At 41.6% G+C, this 16,052-nt stretch overlaps 1 protein-coding gene across 4 annotated transcripts in view; it reads right to left on the reverse strand.

Moving 5' to 3' along the window:
• The window catches only part of LOC138738973 (phosphorylase b kinase regulatory subunit alpha, liver isoform-like), a 207,767-nt gene that overhangs the window by 107,993 nt on the left and 83,722 nt on the right, over positions 1-16,052 (reverse strand). For all 4 annotated transcript variants that reach the window (XM_069890252.1, XM_069890251.1, XM_069890248.1 and 1 more), the window contains exons 10-11: positions 13,639-13,692; positions 3,775-3,897 (exon numbers count right to left, since the gene is read on the reverse strand). In XM_069890252.1, coding sequence (XP_069746353.1) covers positions 3,775-3,897; positions 13,639-13,692 — 177 coding nt within the window. The remainder of the gene's footprint in view (positions 1-3,774; positions 3,898-13,638; positions 13,693-16,052) is intronic.

A 16,052-nucleotide genomic window follows, 5' to 3' on the forward strand; every position in this document is an offset into this window, starting at 1 on the left:
TTCGAACTTGAGCAGATAAAATGTTTCTATGCACCTCGGAATCCATTTTGTCACCTGTTACATCATCAATGAAGATAAGTACACATTACTCTGGCAGTCCTACATGCCCAAGCCATAACATACTGACCATGCTTCACATGAGGTGGGGTGCTGTGGATATTTGGCAGTTCCTTTATATCTTCACACTTTGCTCTTGCTATCACTCTTATGCAGGTCCACAATTTTTCCAAAATTCTGCAGGCTTTTTTTAAATAGTTCTTGGGAAATGTAACCTGGCCATCCTTTCTGTAGCTAACCAGTGGTTTGTATCTTGCAGTGCAGCCTCTATATTTCTGTTCATGAAGTCTTCTGTGGGCAGTAGTCATTGACATATCCACACCTGCCTCCTGAAGATTGTTTCTGATCTGTCAGACAAGTGTTGGGGGATTTGTCTTCATTATGATAAGAATTCTTCTGTCACCAGTAGTGGAGGTCTTCCTTGGAATACCAGTCCTTTTGTGATGACTGAGCTCACCAGAACCCTCTTTCTTCTTAATAATTCTCAAAACAGTTGATTTTGATATTCCTCAGGTTTAAGTGATGTGTCGTGCCAGCCTCATAATGGCTTCTTTGACTTTCATTGACACAACTCTGGTTGTCATGTTGAAAGATGGCAACTACAGACTCCTAAGATGGTCAAAAGCTTAGAAACAAGCCTAGCTCTCTTATACCTGCACCAATGAAGCAATTAAACATACAAGAGTACTCACAAACGCCTGTGAAGCCAAATGTCCTGAACATTATGGTGCCCATTATGTATAAAAAGTTCTATAATTTTGACACAGACATAAGTAACCAAGAAAATCTAGAATGTGCACTTTAATCACACATGAATTGTTTGATTAGAAATTTAAAATGGGGAAAATAAAGGAAAAAATATATTTTCCCCAAACATTATGGAGGACCCTGTATATAACCAACGTTTCAGGACTGAGCTCTTCGTCAAGGTACCTGCAGGACATGCTGAGTTTCTCCAGCACTTTTGTTTATCAACTAGCAGAGAGAAGAGGATATGACCAGAGTGACGGAGGTGTCCTTTATGATGTCTCTTCTGCTCGTATAGATATCTGTAATGGATGGGAGGATGGGAGGTCGGAGTGTGTGATGAACCTTGTAACTTGTTACCTTCTGAAGCCTACTTTGTTCCTGGACACACGAATTCCCAAACCAGGTTGTGATACCACCAGTTAGCATGCTTTCCACTGAGCACTTGTAAATGTTTGATAGTGTATCAATTAAATGCTAAATCTCGTCAGATTCCTTAACAAGTACAGGCATTAGTGTGCCTTCTTGACTGACTCAATGTGCTGACTTCAGGAGTGGTCCTCTAAAATAGAGTTCCCAGGAACTTGAGCATTGCTATGACACTGTCCTTGACTGAAGCTAATTGATTTTTCTTTTCTTTGCAATAGAGATAACCTGTCAGACTGTTTGCAGAACAAACCCCTCTCATTGTACCAGATATTATACAACTCTGATTATCCAAAATCAGTTTCTCCAAAATCCTCAATTATCCAATTTTTAAAAAATTTTGGATGAATAAGGATATCCAAAATAAATAAGAAATCCTCATTTATCTGAATGTTTTTGGAGCCAATCTGACCACAAGTTGAAAAAAATTCACTCGACATGAAATTAAAATGATGATTGTCCTCGTTTCAAGTAACTCTTTCCATATTTTTTTTTACCTTCCCCATTGACTTTTCTCTACAACTCTTCCTCTCAAACGGCATGTCACTGTCTCTCAGCCACAAACGATCAAAAGAATCCCATCCTGGCATCATGAAGGACAGCGGCCTCTCAGGCAGCAGAGTAGGAGCGGGGACATGGGGTTCCTTGGAAGGAGAGGGAACCTCAGGCTCCTGGCAGGAGTAAGGCTTCGGTGGGGGGGGTGTCAGTGATCAGCACCAGCCAGCATTTTTTTGGTGAGAATTAAATATTACTTTAATGCTTAAAAAGCCTTCCCTTGATGTTTGTTGTTGTTTTAACACTGTTACATGTGATTTGCTGTTGCTACTGGGCTGTTTTTAAAAAATGACCAGTTCTCTGAAAATAAAAGCTTCTCCAAACTAGGCCCAGTCCTGACCATTTTGGATAATCGGAGTTGTACTCTATATGACAAGTAAACTTAAATAATAACAGAATGATATCAAGGGCAATAAATGATCATGAGGTAGCAAACAATTATTATTGCCAATGAAGGTTGTGTTTACATTGGTCTGCCTATCATCTCCCTACTAAATGTCAGTGCCCATCCCTACCTTCCCCATACTAAAGGCCTTAAATCCCTTCATTTATTTCTGGACAATGGAGCCAATTCTCCCTCTACCATCACTCTCCTCCGGCTGGCAGAACTTGTTCTCACCCTCAATAATTTCTCCTTTGACTCATCCAACTTTCTCCAAATTAAAAGGGTAGCCATGGGTACCTGCATGCGCCCTAGCTATGAATGCCTTTTTGTTGGCTATGTGGAGCAACCCATGCTACATGCAAGGCTCCTCATCCTCTGCTACACTTTGGTGCTGTCTAATGTACACATGATGAGCTCATAGACTTTACCCCTGACCTCAAATTCACTTGGTCCATCTCTAGCAGCACTCCATTTCCTCGATCTCTTGGTTTCCATCTCAGGAGACAAACTCTCGATTCCATTCCATTAATTTCTCAGTCACCGTCGCAGGTGTACCCAGGATGAGGACTTCATGCCAGATCATTAGAGATGTCCTCCTTCTTCAATCAATGTGGTTTTCTCTCTACCACCATCACATATGCGGCCCTCACCCGCATATCTTTCATAACCCACACATCTGCCCTGGCCCCTCCACCCCCATGCGAAACAAGGATAGGATTCCTCGTCCTCATTTACCATCCTACCAACCTCTGCATCCATCAGATCCTCCTCCACTATTTCTGCCACCTCCTACGTGATCCCACCACTAGACATATATTCCTCTCTCCTTCCCTCGCTGCCTTCTGCAAGGTCCGCTCCCTCCACGACTCCCTTGTCCTTTCCTCCCTGCCCACCTATCATCCCAATAGACCTTCCCCTGTAACTGCAGGAGATGCTCCAATTGTGTTCATACCTCCCCCCTCACCACCATTTGGGGCCCCAAACAGTACTTCCAAGTGAAGCAACATTTCAGTTGTGAATCTGCAGGGGTCGTCTACTGTATCCGGTGCTCACATTGTGGTCTCCTCTACAACAGAGAGACTGGACACAGATTGGGAGATCACTTTATTGAGCACCTCTGCTGCACTACTGTGGATCTCCCAGTGGCCACCCATTTCAATTGTCCAGTCCATTCCCTTGCTGACATGTCTGTCCATGGTCTCATGTATTGCCAGACTGACACCACCCGTAAATTGGAGGAACAACATCTTCCAACTGGGCACCCTCCAACCAGATGGGATTAATATCGACTTCTCTGATTTTCGTTAAAACCCTTCCCACAACTTTCTTCCCCCAAATGTCTCTCCATTCCCTGTCTCCTTTCACACAGACATGATAAATTCTCACTTAGTCCCTTATCACATCCAATTAACACTTTTTATTGGTCTGGATTCCTCCCCCATTGTTTGAATTCTGGGACTTTCTGATACATCCTGCTCTGCCTTTTCTGATTTTTTTTCCCCATTGAAAAAGGGCTCAGGCCCAAAACGTCGACAATATATCTGTCTCCTATAGATGCTGAAAAGACCAGCTGTATTCCTTCAGCATTTCAGTGTGCTTCCTACCTGAACCTTGTCTTCTTTAAACACACCATCGATGAGGAGGTAAGTCCAGAATACGGGCCATTCACATTCAATGTTCTCAAACAATTGCAGTTCCCCAGAGTCATAATGCAGTCTGTTCGGATCCTGTGGAAAGAGGCACTGGTCAGTTACAGGGATGTGCTTGTTTTGTGTTAATGGCATTGCAAAGAAATGGAGGGGTAAGTCAGCAAGTCTGCACATGATACAAAGGTTAGAGGTGTGGATAGTGTAGAAGGTTGTCATGGGATACAACAGAATATAGACATGATGTAGAGTTTGGCAAAGAAGTAGCAGATAGAATCCAATCCAGAAGGACTTTGGAAGGTGGAGTGCATGGTTAATGGCAGGATTCTTCATAATGTGGAGGAACAGACAGATTTTGGGGTTCAGGTCCATCCATCACTCAAAGTTGCTGTGTAAGGGGGGCATGGCAAGATGGGGAAGGGTGAAGATGTGGAAAGTCATCTCTCCTCAACTGGACAGTTTAAAACCCAAAATTAATGAACTGATAAATATCTGAAAAGTTAAGGAAAAGTTTCCTATGATATGAGAATGCAAGAAGCAAAAAGAGGGAAATTACAACAATCAAAAAAACTACATTTTAAAGCATTGGGAAAAAAAAACTTGGGCCTACTGAAGAATTGAAGCCTCAGGATCGATTTCAGATGGATCCGAAGCCCCAGGATATTTCTTCAGAAAGGTTGTCTGAAGTGGCGGTGTCCTCAAGTGCATGCAGTGATGCAAAATGCCGCCGCCGCTGCCTCTCTGGCACCGCTCCAACCGCGCTGAGTATTGCTGGTAGTGAGGCCGAGCACGGTGGGTCCAGGGGGTGCGAGTATGAGCGCATCAGTGTGTTTTTGGATAAGCCGGTGCGTGAAACCCTCGAGTAGGTCTGGGCTGCGATGTCGCCCCGGCATGGAGAGGGGTCCAGACCTGTAGTCAGGCTGCTAGAGAGGTGAGTGCAATATATGAAGAGGAGGCTACTGACTATTTAGATGAAGAAGATAATGAGCTTCTTATGGCTGCTGCTAACATCATGGAGGGTGAGCCTAGAACCTTAAAGGCACCTTCACCACATGAATCTCCAAGTCTGCAGAGCCCTTCGCCTGGACTTGATGTGGTAACTATGTTAAAAGGGATAACTAAGCAAAATGAAAATTTAGCAGTTTGCTGATATTAGAGTCAGAATAACTGACATGTCTGGGTATAATGCTTCAATGAAGTTGGACATTAATAAATATTTGATAGCTGTTGATGTGGTTCAAGACAGAATGAAGAATGTTGAAGATAGAGTTCACCAGAATGAAGAATCTATTATTGGATGGCAAATGGAGAAGAAAAACTTTTTGCAGAACATGGATTCATTGGAAAATCAAAATCGTTGGAATATTAAAATAGAGGGTTTACCTGAGGGTATTGAGGGAGAAAATCCTACAAAGTTTTTTAAAGAATGGATTCCTAATGTTTTGGGTTCTGAATATTTTCCTGAGGTTAGATGTCTTAGAAATTCAAGAATTTGATTCTTCTTTTATGGATATGGAAATTAAAGAGGTGTTACAAACGATGCCTAATGGGAAATCTCCAGGAGAGGATGGATTGACATTGGAATTTTATGATTTATTACTTCCGATATTTCGACAGGTAGTAGAAATGTCATCTCTTCCGGAATCTTTTTCCAGAGCATTGATTACGGCTATTCCAAAAAAAGATAGAGATCTGTTAAAAGTTGCCTCGTATAGACCAATCTCTTTGTTAAATGTAGATTATAAAATTGTAGCTAAAGTGTTGGCAAATAGGATAATGAAATATTTACCGAAGTTAATTCATGTAGATCAAGCAGGATTTATTCAAAATTGTTATTCAGCTGATAGCATTGTTAAATTATGTTCATTAATGCTTCTAGAGAACCATGTGATTTTCCTATGGTAGTGGCTTTAGATGCAGAAAAAAGGTTTTGATCGTGTTGAATGGCATTTTTTTAATTTAAAGTTTTGGAACATTTTAAATTTGGTCCAGTTTTTATAGGATGGGTAAAAGCTTTATATAATAACTCTTCAGCTAGGGGAGGAACAAATTGAATAATTTCTCCGTCATTTACTTTATCAAGATTAATGGGACAGGGTTGTCCATTGTCTTTGGCTTTATTTGCTTTAGTGATTGAACCTTTGGCTCAATCTATTAGACAAAATGTTAATATTAAAGGTATTACGGTTGGGGAGGATTAATATAAATTAATTTATTTGCGGATGATGTGTTAATTTATCTAACAAACCCTGAAGAATCTTTAGTATACTTATAAATGTTTGGAACAATATGAAAAGATATCTGGATATAAAATTAATTGGGACAAGAGTGAATTACTACCTGTTTCAAATGATGATTATTCGGAGTGTAAACAGATTACTTAGTTTCATTGGTCTGAAAAGATAAAGTATTTAGGAGTTATAATAAATGTGTTATATCAGTTGAATTATATACCATTGTTAAGAAAAATTAAAGCAGATTTGAAGAAGTGGAAAGATTTACCCTTAACTTTAATAGGAAGAGTGAATTGTATTAAGATGAATGTCTTTCCATGAATACAGTATCTTTTTCAGTCTATTCCTTGTTTTTTACCAAAATCTTTTTTTAAAGAACTAAATGCAGCTGTTCGTTTATTTTTGTGGAAGAGTAAATTATCTAGAATTTCACTGCAAAAATTGATTTGGAAATATGCGTTAGGAGGTCATCAGTTATCTAATTTTGAAAATTATTATGAGGTAGCACAATTGAAATTTATTAATCGAATGTTAAATAGGGTGCAAACTCCTATAGAGGCTAAAGTAGAATTAACTCAACTTTCAGAAAGTGATGTAAATTCTTTTATATATAAGTGGAGACCAAGTTTTTTGAAGTCCTATAATGTTCCTGTACTTCGACATTTAATTGAAATTTGGTATAAGAGAGATTGTATAATTGGAGCAAAGGGTAAAATTACTGGTCGGACTCATATATATATAGAAATAGGATTATACCATTTTCAATGGATAGTTGTTATTTAAAGGAATGGGATTCAAAAGGTATTCAAAGGGTAGATGATTTTTTTGAGAAAGGAGTTTTTCGTTCTTTTAATCAATTACAAGAAAAACTTCATATCTCAATGAATCCACTATTTGCTTATTATCAAATACGAGCTTTTTTTAAAATAAAATTTTGGACAAGAAATTAAACTTACTCATTTGTCTAGATTTGAAAAATTAATTGCAGAATCTTTGAAAAAAGGATTTATATATGAAATGTATAGTTTGTTGCAAGAGAAGATGAATAAACTTGGTGTTTTTAGAATAAAAAGTAAATGGGAAAAAGATTTACAACTTATATTGGAGGAGGATTGGTTAAAGATGTGTGTAAATGTGGTAACTAAGTTGAATTATAAGGTATAATTTAGTTAATTATAATTTTGTACATCAATTACATTTGACACCGGAGAAGTTGAAAAGATATGGATTTAGGGATTCAGATTTATGTTTCTGGTGTGGAGTACAAAAAGGGACTTTTTTTTTAACATTCAGTCTGGTTATGCATTGCAGTAACATGGAAAGATGATGTAGAGATTAGTATTCAAAGGTGGCATAATGAGTTGAAATCTTGTATCTATTTAGAAAAAAATAACAGACTACATAATAATTATTCCTTTTTTACTGAAATGTGGGATCCATATTTAAAATATGTGGGTCTTAGTATCTGTTAATTAAGATACTTTAATTATTTTTAAATTACTTTTTATATATGTTATATTGAGGTATTTTAGACTTTGTATAAGACTCCATTAGTTTGTAGAGATAGGGGTAGTTTGGGTTTTTTTTTAAAGGGGGTTGGGGATGTTTATTAATTTACTAATTTAAGACTATGTAAATGTATTTTACATACTAATATATTTTTGTAACAAGGGGGTTTATGTAATTGTTTGATTGTATTATCTTTTTAAAATATTATAAAGTTTTCAAAAAAGAAGTTGCTGTGTAAGTTGATGGATGTGTTGACCTTTATTAGTCAAGGTAATAGGTTCAAGAGCAGTGAGGTAATGTGAGGTAACTCTGGTTAGGCCACACTTACAGTATTGCACTCAGTCTGGTTGTCTCATTATGGGAAGGACATTGAGAGTGTGTGCAAAGATTTACCAGGATTGGAGAGCGTGTCTTATGAAGCGACAAAGGATGAAAGGTGACTTTATAAAGATATACAAGATTATAAGGAGCTTAGATAGAGTAGATAGCCAGCAGCTTTTTCCTGAGATGACAATAGCAAATACCTGAGGACATGTGCCTAAGGTGAGTGCAGGAAAGTTTAAGGGAAATATCAGAGGCAAGTCTTTCCGAAAGCTGGATCAAGTGTGGGAGCAAGGCTGCAGTGAGCAGAAACAAAAGCTTCATTCTCCTAACTGTTGATCATTGCTAACTGCCGCCAATGATCAGAAGTAGTTAGATCACTTCAATTAAAAAAACCAACCCACTTAAAACTAGGCTCTGTAAATTAATCAAAAATTGTAATTAATTTGAAAAGAGAAACATCTAAACTACACCTCCCCCCACCCCCTCCACCTTGTACTCTCAAACAACTCTCTCCCTAATCTCTTTAACCCCATTCCTTTCTTCTCTTTCCCCTCCCCTCCCAACCTGACTGTCACCCTCCCCTTCCTTCCTCTAGCTCTCCACTCCTTTCCATTCCTCCCATCAAAGGGCATCTTCCTCAGCCCTCTGCCCCCTTCCCCCATCACCTCCTTGCTTATTTTCTTCTCCCTCCCCCCCGTATTCACCCATCATCTCTCACCCTGCCCTCCTTCCCCTCCCTTTTATTTGAGTGTCTGCCTGTTTTTTGATATTACAGCCTGAAACACTGACTACCTCATGCCTTCGCAGATGCTACCGGACCTGATGAGTTCTTCCAGCACTCTTTCTAGTAAACGTCAGCAACCAAGTTAATTTAAGGGATGCACAGCCATGGCTGATATAAAGCCAAACACAGAGAATCCACATCATGCAGGACAAGGCAGTCTCCTTGATTGGCACCCTGTCCACCATTCATTCCCTCCAGAGTTGGCAACCAGTGGTGGTTGTGTGTAATGCACACCATCTACTACCCCCACCAAAGATATGAGCAGTGGGTATTCCCTCTGCCAGCATTGTCACTGGGCCCCAAGTCTCAGTACTCCCTCCTCAACCACATGCTGGGAGCACAGCCACCAGGAGGGCCGCCGTAGTTCAAGGTAGTGACTCATGCCACTGCCCCCTCCTTCTCCAGGGTGACTAGGGGTCAGTAATAAATGTATCCCCTACATAGATGCCCAAATCCTGATACATAAAAGCAAGGGAAAGCGACTGCACAAATGAACTGTAGAACTCTAGAACTTTACAGCACAGAAACAGGCCTAGTCCCACTTACCTAAACAGACTATAGCCCTCTATATACCTCGAATCCATTACAAATTCTTCTTAAATTATAAAATTTGAAGCCGCATTCACATCAGTTGGCAGCTTGTTCCATACTCCCACCACTCTCTACCATATAACCATATAACCACTTACAGCACAGAACAGGCCAGTTCGGCCCTATTAGTCCATGCCGAAGCAAATCCCCACCCTCCTAGTCCCACTGACCAGCACCTGGTCCATACCCCTCTAGTCCCCTCCTATCCATGTAACAATCCAGTCTTTCCTTAAATGTAACCAATGATCCCGCTTCTACCACGTCTGCCGGAAGCTCATTCCACATCCCCACCACCCTCTGCGTAAAGAAATTTCCCCTCATGTTCCCCTTATAATTTTCCCCCTTCAATCTTAAACCATGTCCTCTAGTTTGAATCTCCCCCTTTCTTAATTGAAAAAGCCTATCCACACTTACTTTGTCTGTCCCTTTTAAAATCTTAAACACCTCTATCTAGTCCCCTCTCAATCTTCTACGCTCCAGAGAAAAAAGCCCCAGTCTGCACAACCTTTCCCTGTAACTCAGACCCTGAAATCCTGTCAACATTCTCATGAACCTTCTCTGCACTCTCTCTATTTTGTTTATATCTTTCCTATAATTTGGTGACCAAAACTGTACACAGTACTCCAAATTTGGCCTCACCAATGCCTTGTACAATTTCATCATAACCTCCCTACTCTTGAATTCAATACTCCGACTTATGAAGGCCAACATTCCAAATGCCTTCTTCACCACACCATCTACCTGAGTATCAGCCTTGAGGGTACTATTTACCATAACTCCTAAATCCCTTTGTTGCTCTGCACTCCTCAATTTTCTACCATTCAATGAAAATGACCTATTTAAATTTGCCTTTCCAAAATGTAGCACCTCACATTTATCTGTACTAAATTCCATCAGCATCTACGTGAAGAAGTTCCCCTTAATATTTCCCCTGAACTTTTCCATATCTCTTAACCTACGTCCTCTAGTTCCTATGTCACCTACCCTCAGTGGGAAAAGCCCATCTACATTTACTCTGTCAATACCTCGCAATTTTAAATACCTAATGTCTTCTTTTAGACGTCCTGATTTTTTATACTCTTCAAGAACCTCATATGATCCATGTTGCCTATAACTGCTATACACCTCTCTCTTCTTCCGAACCAGATCCCCAATATCCCTCGAAAGACCTGCTAACTTTGCCTTTAATCCTAACAGGAACATATAAACTCTGTATTCTCAAAATGTCCCCTTTGAAGGTCCTCCATTTACACATCCTTGCCCAAAAACAACTTATCCCAATCCACGCATTCTAAATACTTTCTCATTTCCTCAAAATTAGCCTTTCTCCAATTGAGAACCTCAACTCGAAACCCAGACCTATCCTTCTCCATAATGGAAACTAATGGCATTATGATCACTGGACCCAAAATGTTCTCCTACACATACTTCCATCACCCGTCCTGCCTTATTCCCAAAAGGAGACCCAGTATTGCTCTCCCTCCAGTTGGTACCTCTATATATTGCTTTAGAAAACTTTCCTGAACACATTTGATAAACTCCTTTTACAGTATGGGAGTCCCAGTCAATATGTGGAAAGTTAAAACCTCCTAATATTACCACCTTGTATTTCCTGCAGCTGTCTGCTATTTCTTTACAGATATATCACATAACCTCAGGAAACGAGTCCTCTGGTCTGCCCTGCCTGAGTACAGCTGTGATGTTTTCCATGATGAGCAATGTCACTCCTCCCCCTTTCATCCCCCTGTTCTATCGTGTCTAAAACAGAAGCCCAGACATTGAGCTACCAATCCTGCCCCCTTCTACAATCATGTTTCACAAATGGTCATAACTCCACATGCCAATCCACTGCTTTTCCCACAATACTTCTTTCATTGAAACAGATGCACCTGAGAAAATTTGCACCATGTACAACCCTTTGACTTCTGACTTTACATGTAATTTTTGACATCTTTTCCTTCCCTCCTCCACTCCACTTTGGATGGTTCCTATCCCCTTCAAATCTAGTTTAAACCCTCCTGCCCCCCCCCACAAACCCTGAGCAGCACTACCTGTCGAAACAGGTCCCACCTTCCCTGAAAGAGAGCCCAAGGATACAGAAACCTGAAATCCTCCCTCCTGCATCATGTCTTTTAGCCACATGTTAAGCTGCTTTATCCTTCTATTTCTAACCTCACCAGCGCATAACATTCCTGAGGTCACAACCCTGGAGGTCCTGACCTTCAATTTTGTGTCCAACTCTCTGAATTCTCTTTGCAGGACTTCATCATCTTTCCTCCCCATGTCACCGTGCCACGGCATCTGGCTGCTGAAGCAGAGCAGCATCTTCTCTACAACAGCCATCAAGCTTCACATTACATGCAGCATCAGAAATGGGGACAGTAATCGGCTTTCTAGCTGTTAACCCTGCTCAGTCAATCATAAGATCACAGCTGATCTGGCCGTGCACTTAGCTCCACTTGCCCGCCTGTTCCCAAAAACCCTTAATTCTTTTACTGTACAAAAATCTCCTTAAATACATTTAATGAGACAACATCTACTGCTTCCTTATGTAGAGAATTCCACACAAGTGCTCTCTAAGAGGAGTTCCTCCTCACCTCTGTCCTAAATCTACTTCTCCGAATCTTGAGGCTATGACCCCAGGTTCTAGTCTCACCTGCCAGTGCATGGACTCATCGACCAAAATGCCTGTGTAAATTTAAAAATTAAATCCCTTTAATAATTTTGCATGCTCATTTTTCTGAATTTCAGTGATAACATTCCCAGGTGATTCAATCTTTTCTCAGAGGCTAACACCTTCATTTCTGGAATCCCATTGAATCTCTTTTGCTCCTACTTCAAAGCAAGGATATCTTTTCTCTAGTAAGGAGACCAGAAGTGCATGCAGTACCCCAGGTGAGGCCTCACCAGCACCGCTACAGCTTCAGCATAACCTCCCTCCTCTTAAATTTAATCCCTCCCATAATGAGGAGTGCGGTAGAACAGAGGGACCTGGAATACAGATACATAATTCCCTGAAAATGATGTCACAGGTAGATAGGGAGAGCTTTTGGCACATTGGCCTTCATAAATCAAAGTATTGAGTATAGAAGTTGGGATGTTATGGTAAAGTTGTATAAGACATTGGTGTGGCCAGATTTGGAATATTATGTGTAGGTTTGGTCATCGAATTACAGGCAAGATATCAATAAGATAGAGAGAGTGCACAGAAGATTTTTCGTACTAGCATATTGCCACAACTTCAGGAACTGAATTACAGGAGGAAAAGGTAAAACAGGTTAGGATTTTATTCCCTAGATAATGAGGGGTATAAACAGAATGATATGTAAGTAGGCTTTTTCCATTGAGGTTAAGTGAGACACAAACAAGATGACATGGGTTAAGGGAGAAAGGGGAAATGTTTAGGGGAAACATCTTCATACAGAGAGTAGTGGGAGTGTGGAATGAGTTGCCAGCTGAAGTGGTGAATGCGGGCTCAATTTTAACATTTAAGATAAAATTTAACAGGTATGTGGATGGGAGGGGTATGGAGGGCTATGGACTGGGTGCAGGTCGGTGGGACTAGGCAGAATAATAGTTGCGCACAAAGGGCCAAGGCCAGCGTCAGCACCAGAATGTATAGTAGAGGGACCAACCTGTTGACAGGGGGGTGTGGGAAGGGGGGTGCTACCATTGAGACCACCCCTCCGACATGGGATAGGAGAGTGCTGTTTCTATTGCTTCAAGCATCACTAGACACTTGACACACACTAGTGACGCGGGTGAGGGTGGATGGAGTCACTAATGTGCATCAACCTAGACGTAACTGACTTGGGAGGAAGGGTCTGACGGCCAGGAATGGACACAACCGTATGGGAGGGAGGGCACAGCATCTTGTTTTGGGGGGGCAATGCCTGTGGATCCTCCCCCTTGGTGCCGACCCTGCAAAAGGCCCCATTTTCCGTGACGTAATGTTTTTTAGTTCTATTCCATTTTCCCTCTTAATTACCTGTTGCACCTGCAAAACCAACCTTTTATGATTCGTGCACAAGCACTCCCAAGTTCCTCAACACTACAGCATGCTGCAATCTTTCACCATTTAAATAATAACCTGATCTATTTTTTCCTCCAAAGTTGAGCAACATTGTACTCCCTCTGCCAGACTCTTACCCACTCACTAGTCCTCTCTATATCTCTCTTCAGACTCTCTGCATCCTCTGCACAATTTACTTTTCCACTCAACTTGGTGACATCAGCAAACTTTGATAAGCTACACTCGGTCCCCTCTTCCAAGCCATTAATTGATCACCTCATTCTGACCCACTGATTTTAGCTGCTATGACAGTCAGGTGGTGCATGCATCAATTCATCCGAGGCATAAAATTATGTCTGTGGACCAACCTCTCTTGGAGTTTTGTAGCCATCTCTCAGAAACCGACAGCAGCCATATCGCCCCTGGAAAATAAAGATTAAACACTAGGATAACTCCACACAATGCAGTCACCCTGCTTTCACCCCACCAAGGAACTCCAGCCTGATCTGATGGCTTTGTCATCAAGACCATACAAGTGGTCAGGTGAACACAATGCATGCAGCCCAAAGTTCAAACTGTTGGGCTGTTGAGGAGGGGGAAACGGTGGGTGGGGGGGGGGTTAGGATTCTGAAGTGAAGTGAGATGAAAATGTTATCCTGTCACAGCTCCATGGTAAATGGATGGATAGATCAATGCTACAATCGACTGAACAATGCAACTTTTCACTCAAGAGATCTTTAAGGATCAAAGGCCTTGTCCCGATCTCTAGGATCATCCCAGTCAGAGTTTGTCTTCAACTCTTCCCACTCTCTGACAGCTTGTTGGAGACAGGGCTACAGGGGGAACAGGGGCAGGAAACCATCAGGCCTCAGCTGATCTGTGTCAACTCCATCAACCTAACTGATACTTCTCCCAGAGGAATGCAGCCACTCCTGGGTTACGAGATTGTCCAATGAACCTCAACCAGTGGCATGAACATATAATAGATCAGCGTTAACTTTCTTTGCCTGACTTCTCATTAGCTCCCCTCTCAATTCCTTTGATTATTCTCAACATTAGATATTATTAACCTTGGGGAAGACAATGGTGGGGCTCAGTTACAGAGAGGAGATGAAGAGATGACCCTGGATCTTTCTACCCATAACTCTGCAATGCCGTAACATTATTTCAAACCCTCCAAAATTTCAGCTACATTTTTTTGTAATTTAGACATACAGCACGGTAAACAGGCCACTTCAGCCCAAAAGCCCCTTGCCACCCAATTACTAATTTACAACTGCCAAAACGTTTTGAATTGGAGGAAGAAACTGGAACTCCCCCCTCCCCTCCGGAGGAAACCAACGCAGACACGGGGATTACACACAAACTCCTTACAGACAATGTGGGATCTGAACCTTGGACTAGATCGCTGGCACTGTAACAACATTGCGCTAACCACTCTGCTGCCCTTCATTTCCTACAGATCATCACACAAACCCCCACCCCTCCACTGACTCCATCTATCTCTCCCGCTGCCTTGCAAAGATTCATCCCACCCTAGCCATATTTTCCTCTGCCGCCTCCTTTTAAGAGGATGATCACCCACCATCAGATTCAAGGACAGGCTCCTGAGTGAAACTCGCACCAGTAAAATAGCGTTGTGTTTGTACTGCTCCCACTGTCACCCTGCACTTTGTTTTACTTGCTGTGCTCTACAGGGGTATCTCGTTGGACTGCTCACAAAATAAACTCTCCCACTGCACCTTGGAATGTGACAACAATCTCCACGGAAGAAATTCAAGTTTATTATTTCGTACCTCCATGTAACCTTTCCTCACAACGCTAACTGTGTGAGGGACCAGATCAGGGAGCTGGACACGCAGCAGATAACTGGGGATGCTGAGGACATCACAGGTCGGAGCTTTAATGAGATGGTCTCGTTGGATGTGCAGACAAGGAGCTGCTGGGTGACAATCCGGAGAGGTAGCAAGTGCAGGTGACATTGCAGAAAACCCCCTCAGTAACAAGTAAACCATTCTGGATATTGTTGGGGGAGGGTGACCTACCACGAGGGAGTCACAGCAACCATGTCTCTGCTACCGTCTGGCTCAGAGGGGAAGTGGGCAGAAAAGGAGACCAATAGTTGGTCACTGGGACTGACTGATATACTGTTCATACAACCCCTCCGTGATTCAACTATTTATTTAACAATAATATTTATTTTAATATTTGTATACAAGTTCTGTGCATACGTATCGTTTATCAGTGCGTGTACTGTGTCCGTATGTGCATTTGCAGTGTGTTGCATTGGAGAACACGGTTTTGTTCATCGGGTTGCACTTGGACAATCGGATGCTAAATAATCTTGAACTCGACTGTGATGAAGATCGAGATGCCTGGATGGTACTCTATCTCCTGGATGCCCGACAAACTGCTGGAGAGGATTCTGAGAGGTGGAATCCATCAAAATTTGGATGGCCGGGGAAAATGAAGGAGAGCCAGCATGGGAAATAGTGTCTGATGAACATGATAGAATTAATTGAAGAGTTTACAAGGGCAAGGCAGCTGATGTTGTTTATGTGGATTTTAGTCAGGTCCCATTTGAGGTTGATGAGGAAGGTTAGAACACACAGAATAGGGGCTCAACAAGTCAAATGGATGAAAAAACTGCCTCAGTCATAGGAGTCAGGGAGTGGTGGTAGAGGGCAGCTTTGCAGACTAAAGGATTGTGCCCAATCCTGCTTTTTGTAAAATGATTTTGACAAGGATGTTTGTGGCAAGATTATATGAAAATTATGCGATT

The sequence above is a fragment of the Narcine bancroftii genome, chromosome 7, assembly GCF_036971445.1.
Source record: "Narcine bancroftii isolate sNarBan1 chromosome 7, sNarBan1.hap1, whole genome shotgun sequence".
NCBI lineage: Eukaryota > Metazoa > Chordata > Chondrichthyes > Torpediniformes > Narcinidae > Narcine > Narcine bancroftii.